General features: G+C 30.4%; 1 protein-coding gene across 8 annotated transcripts in view; it reads right to left on the bottom strand.

The window, feature by feature from the left end:
• LOC139510155 (uncharacterized) overlaps positions 1–6893 on the bottom strand; it is a 46246-nt gene continuing 39353 nt past the window's right edge. For 6 of the 8 annotated variants that reach the window (XM_071296505.1, XM_071296529.1, XM_071296522.1 and 3 more), the window contains 4 exons: positions 6317–6556; positions 4916–5066; positions 3935–4070; positions 1–3454 (listed from right to left, as the gene is read on the bottom strand). In XM_071296505.1, coding sequence (XP_071152606.1) covers positions 2312–3454; positions 3935–4070; positions 4916–5066; positions 6317–6556 — 1670 coding nt within the window. In that variant the 3' untranslated portion in view covers positions 1–2311. The remainder of the gene's footprint in view (positions 3455–3934; positions 4071–4915; positions 5067–6316; positions 6557–6893) is intronic. The other 2 variants (XM_071296558.1, XM_071296568.1) reach the window with 1 other exon arrangement.

Here is a 6893-nt window from a genome sequence, read left to right as displayed (position 1 = left end):
GCTTTTCAAATTATTTTATAATTACCAGAATTATAGTATAAAGAATATTTGACACAAAAAAATTATCAACAAGAATTATGTGTATATGATAAAAATCTAAAATAAATTTGTCATGACAAAATCTAAAAATAAAAAGATAAATATGAAATATTGTCAGTAAAAACATTATTTGTTGTTGAAAAAATAAAATCATTATACCAAGGAGGTCATTTATATATAACCTCCTTGATTGTACACTATACAAATAATAATAATAAAAAAAAAAAAAAAAAATGCAGTATGACTACAAACATTGGCACATTAAAAAATACTTGTTAAAATTCTATAAAACAAACTATACCTCAAATGCAGAACTTCATGTAATGATTTTATCAATTAAGATTAGTTGAGACTGAATTTAAAAAAAAAAAAAAACTTTTATCTTATTTATGTTCAGTTCAACAAGAGATCTGTGTTGCATTAAAACTATATTTCATGCAAGTCAAATAAAGGCATACACAAAAATGTCCATTGATTTCCTATTTTACAAAATTGATTAGCGTAAAGTAGAAAATACTGGAAACCTGACTTTGCAATTTTAGTGCCAAACATGTTTGTGATCCCTAATACTAATACTGAACTTCATCAACTTTCAAATCTAAGTGGAAGGGAACATATTTGCAATGTTATCAAAATTACAAAATTAGCAGAAATATAACCCTTGCTAATAATCTCACGTTTTATAGTTTACTATAAAGTTTTCACACCCAGCTTTAAACAAAACATCTTTTATGAATTACAAAATGATTTTTTGAAATCATAATAATGAATGGTACATGCTAAAAGTTGTCTACTTGGGTTGCTGACAAATACATTATTCTGCATTGTGTCTGAGTTATTTGATTATTTTTTCGGGATGCTACTAAATGTTAAAGCTGTATTTGATAAAATTAATACTAAATGAATATTCAAACAGTTAATGAAGTTGGAATTGAGATATTGAAAAAAAAACACCAAATAAATAAATGAAAATTAATCTAACATGATATAAACAGCTGAGAAAGAAATTACATTGCTGTAAGGAGTTGTCTCCCATTATCATTTATCATTAAAACAAAAACAAAACAACATTTTCAACAATTGTCCCTTAAATTCTCTGAAAATATATGATTTCTGTGTTTTTTTGATTGACTATTCGATGTATCTATTTTACTTAAGGCACACAACAGTAAGAGCTAGAGTAAATGAAAATTATCTTTTAAAATTAAAAAATATTTTTTGATTTCTTGAATTATCTTGTTACTTTCAATACACAGATGATACAAGCTTATAATGTGGATTCATTTATTTTCGTGGATACCAATTTAAGTGGATTAAGGATAACTTGCATATTCATGGATATTTCCTTTCGTGGCTTTGATGAGATCTGCATAGTCCTAGAAACCTATAAAAAAAATCATCATTTGTTGAACATTTAATTTCATGGTTTAACTGTACCCAAGAAATCCATGAAAATTGGTATCCAACAAATAATAATGTATCCACAGTATTTATAAAATATTTTTTTGTATTTTGTAAAATTTTACTTTAATCATACTGCATAGACAATTCTACAATTACAAATATATAATAAACATTAATAGTGCCTCAAATGCATAATAAATTCGTAGGATTTCTGGTTTCTGGTATAGCAATACCTGTTGTATTTCCTATACACTGATTATGAAATGGATTATCTTCCTTACATATGAGTGATATGACTCTTCTCTTCACAAGAAGTAAACGAATAAATGCACTTAATTATACCATTAAAGGGACATAATCACTAAAACATAATAACATAAGGATGACAATAATAATCGTCTTTTCAATCTTACGTTTTAAACAATCTTAATTTTAGATCACTTTTAGATCCATATTTCAGAAAAGATTTCCATTACATTAACAAGGAATTCTAAATCCTATTTATCCTCTAGAAAATTCAAGTTGAAACCCTCTATATTTTTATGAAGTTAACATTTAGAATTCATAGGAAAAAAAAGTACATTTAAAGATCAAACTCATAGATGTCTATAATTTTGATTTCTCTAGAAATCTAAGATTCAATGATATCTAGTAATAAAAGATTTAGTGAATTATCTTTAAATTTGATCCCCAAAAAAATAAAATGAAAATGATTTAAAATCAACTACTAAAGAAATGCATGTACCATACACTGAGACGATATAAACCATGAGACTTTTAACTCACTACAGTTTATATCTATACAGTATATCTATCTATAACTACACAATATATAATCAGAACAGCTCTAAAACAATGTCAAAGCATATCAAGACAGGTCATCCTTGAATTTAACAGTTTTTTCAATCGAACTTTCTGTTATTTTCTGTAAATCAGTTCCTTCTTTTTTGAGGCGACTAGTGGTTTCTACCTCAGTTCCAGTTCTATTTGTCGGCCATGGAGATTCACCTTCAAACTGTTCAGCTGTTGGTATATTTATAGATACGGTTGCAGGTGATAGAGGTGCTGATCTTTTGGGATCTGCTACTTTGGTTTCCTCTCTCTCTTCCACAGGTGGTTCTGGAGACGGAGCAGGTGCTGGGGTCGTTTGTTTGACCTCTCGTTCTTTTTCAACAACCTGCACTTTGTTCTGTTTAGTTACCTGTCTTATTGCTTCATTAGTTTTTGCTTGAGATATATATTCATCTTGTTTCGGTAGGTTTGGGTGTGTTGGATTAGGAATAGGCATTTTGATTTGAGAAGAAATCTGAATATATTCAGTTTCAGATTTGGGGCCAAAACTTGAGTATAGTGCTGGACTTCCAATACGCCCTGATCTTCCAGAAGAACTACGATAACCAAGTTTTGAACCAGAACGTTCACCATTCCTATATGATCTATCACTTCCTCTGACAGAACTTGCAGACTTCAATGAAATATCTGTGTTAGATCGTACAAGAGATCCTGTTGGGGGACCTACTACTAAATCAGATGTCTTCGACCGACCTATGCTATAATTCAAGGTCACAACTTTGGCCTTGGAATGTTTAGAACTTATATCACTTCTGTCACTAGCATGTGAATCCACAATACTAATTTTGCTAGGACTATGCACATTTTCTTTTCCATCATCCATCCGTGGAGACATTCCATTTTGTTCAAAATAAATACTACTTCCCTCCAGGCTATCCTCTGACCTATGATGTGTCCGTCGGTTATCAAGTGTATGTCTCAAAACATCGTCAACCGATAAATTATGAAGCATTGATTCATCATCCAATGATTTCTGGTCTATAGTAATGTCTACAAGTTTATTATTTTGTTCATGACCAGTAACATATGTACGTGATTTTGGACGATGTTTTACTTTATAACTCCCTGGTCTTTCAATTATTGTCATACTTATTTTTTCTTTCAATCTATCTTCCTCATTTTCTTTAGTAAACAGAACTGGATGTGTCTCACATAAATTCTGAAACAAAAAATGACTTTCTTAATAATTGATGATACAAAGAACAAAATGGTTGGTAAAGGGCATAGTAAATTAGTAATCAGAAAAAAAATCCTGTAAAGTCACATTAAAGATAGACTATTTACTTATCAATCTTTGATAATGTTTACTTGAAGTTAATTGAAACACATCTTTATGTATAGTATAAATTAAAAGAAGTACCCTGTATCTTTAAAAGTAAAAATTTACACTTCTTACAAAGCAAATGAGATACTTCTGATGATTGATGACAAACTAGCGTCAATCTAATCAAAAGGGTTAACAATCAAGGACTTTGGATATCTGAGTTAAAAGCATCTGCACTGAGATGAATTTACATCAGATGAAGAATAGTCTGTGGCGAATTCAGAATTTTCACTGACTACCACAGAAGGGGCGGTGGCCCAGGCACCCTGGACCCCTCTTAATCTGCCTCTGATAGTTAAATTAATAAATACTTACTGGTTTAGCTCTTTCCTCTAGTTCCCCTCTAGGGGAGATAACTTTAGTGACAGGACTGGTAACTGCATCATCCCAACATAGTGGAATGATCATGACACCATTACTTTTCCTTTCAGGTTCTTCTTCCTTTATGTAGCTGTTAAAGTAATGAACAAAAGTATTTTTTTAACATAAGAAACATTGGTCACTATCTTTTTCTGCTGTCAATTACAAAAAAATATTTGCCCTGCACAAAACTTTGAAAAAACTTTTTTCATTGGAGCGTCACTGATGAGTCTTTTGTAGACGAAACGCGCATCTGGCCTAAATACTAAATATTAATCCTGGTATCTATGATGAGTTTATTTACAACTACACGGTAAATGCCACTGCTGGTGGAGTTTTAATTCCCCGAGGGTATCACCAGCCCAGTAGTCAGCACTTCTGTGTGGACTTGAATTGTCATTGATATGGTCATAATATTAAGTTAACTGTTTACAATACATTGAACTTTTTGAAATCCTTAGGCTTTTCTACCTCAGGAATAAATTACCTTAGCTGTATTTGGCAAAACTTTTAGAATTTTTTTTTGGTCCTCTGTGCTCTTCAACTTTGTACTGTAATTGGCCGTTTTAACCTTTTTTCATTCGAGCGTCACTATTGAGTCTTTTGTAAACGAAACGCACGTCTGGCATAAATACTAAATTTGAATCCTGGTATCTATGATGAGTTTATTGACATATAAAGATTTGTAAATATTGAAGATGCTTAAAATGGTTTGGTTTGTTCTGTGTACATGATTTTTTTCCCATATCTTTGGTTGTTCCTATATGGTATGACTTTGCCTTCTCGAATCTCCAAAGTGGATGCATTTCAATTACTTCAACCAAAAAACACAATATTTCACCTAGATTCCCTAGTCCATTTTTAACCTTAAGATCTTGAGACTGGACACTACCACTGATGCCAATTCTAACTTTATATCCTTTCTGTATATATTACCTTGTTTCTCTGGTCCATCTCTTGACCTTTAGATCTTGAGACTGGACACTTCCATTGATGCCAATCCTAACTTTGTCTCCTTTCTGTAACTGCTGAGCTACCTTACTACCAACACTACTCTCTATGTTGTAATACTCTGTCTCCTCTGTCACTGTAATAGGTCAAGGTCAATAAATATAGGTATCAAGTTAACACAAGGTCAATAAATATAGGTATCAAGTTAACACAAGGTCAATAAATATAGGTATCAAGTTAACACAAGGTCAATAGATATAGGTATCAAGTTAACACAAGGTCAATAAATATAGGTATCAAGTTAACACAAGGTCAATAAATATAGGTATCATGTAAACACATAAATAGTTTTTTCATGATTGACTGATTAGTGTTTCTTATAGCAGTCTTAGCACGAAAAGGCTACTATGCAGGCAGGTTCATATATGAGACAGCATATTGCTTAATTTGATATTTAGTATATGTGATGCCTTGTAAGTAAATATTAATCAACGTTTTTGAACGGTAAATATTAGCTTGTACATGTAAAATGAAATATTATATAAAACTTTCATATTAGATCATGATATCTATATTTCAAGGATTTTTGTATTGTATTGTGTGTTGCATATTTTTGAGACATTTTGATGTGATTTATAATGTCAACATGATCTGAAAATCAAAAACATATATTACATGAAATTACTTTGTTTTTTTTAATTGGTTAGAACATGCCTTATGTTGTTAAGTTATCATGCATGGTAATGTTAGGTGTGCATGGGACATAATGAAAGATAGAAAGATCATATCACCATGTTGAAGTATCTGTTAACAGTCAATTAAAAATTGATTTATTGATATACAAGCTAAAAAGAATTTCCGTATAACATTATTTTATCAAATTATCTCCCCTTATTCTGAAGTTACCAGTTTTATTTAAAATGCTAACATAAAAAGAATAAAAATGCTGTACATTTTTGTATTTGTGTATTTGTTTTTAGAGAAGACAACTATTTCAACATTATTTTTGAGACAATGTATTTATATAAGTTCAATGTTCTTTTATCCTCATCCATTTTTTTTAAATTACTTGTAAGTAAGTACTTATTTATACTATTATTTGTATATGATATATCTATTAATAAAATTACTTAAACACTTATGATTATTTTCTCATAATTTAAAACTTAAAAGCATATTTTTTTTCATATTCTCTGACTGTAAAAAGAATAAAGTTCAAAGATTTCATTCCATCTGCGTTATCTTTCCTTGTTATGTTATAATTGAAATGAGGCTTATTTCTGAGCATTTAACAAAGAAGTAAATATAAAGATTGCTGTTTATCCCTGTCTGTTTGCAAATCTACTACAACTAACTAGCAGATGCTGCAAATCTACTACAACTTACAAGCAAATGCATCCACAATGCCAGTGGATCCCTCTGCCGGTGTTCCCCCAAACATCAGCCAACTATCAAAGCTAGTGGGACCCTCCTTGGATTGTCCCCTTACAAACACACCCTGGTTTAAGTTGTGGTGGTCTGGTTCCCAATGCTCATGAATTTTCTGTGTTAATTCTTTTGTTTGTCTACTTGACACCAAAAGAGGATCATTTTTCTTTTTTCGATCTTCAGATTTTTGTACTGCTCCTATAAATTTAATATAACACTGCCTTGTTATATGTCTAAAAGAGATGCATTTATTTTTAGCTAAGCTCTAATATAGCTTTAACAACTGAATCTAACTTAAGGTAGTATGGAAGCCAAAATATAGTGGAGGCCACTTAGGAATATCGATCAATTTAAATAGATTGTTTTGCTTAAATTAGGAAACTGATATATTTCAAAATTTTCTGAAGATATTTTGTAAATGTGTTTTTTCTCATTTTTTTATTTTTTAATTCTAATATTTGTTCCTAGACTTTGGAAATAAAATGCCTTTTTGCAAGTACAACAAAAAATCTAAATAGTTTATCAATATTCCAAT

Source organism: Mytilus edulis, chromosome 1, assembly GCF_963676685.1.
Source record: "Mytilus edulis chromosome 1, xbMytEdul2.2, whole genome shotgun sequence".
In the NCBI taxonomy this organism is placed as follows: Eukaryota; Metazoa; Mollusca; class Bivalvia; order Mytilida; family Mytilidae; genus Mytilus; species Mytilus edulis.
This window is presented reverse-complemented; position numbering and strand designations above follow the sequence as displayed.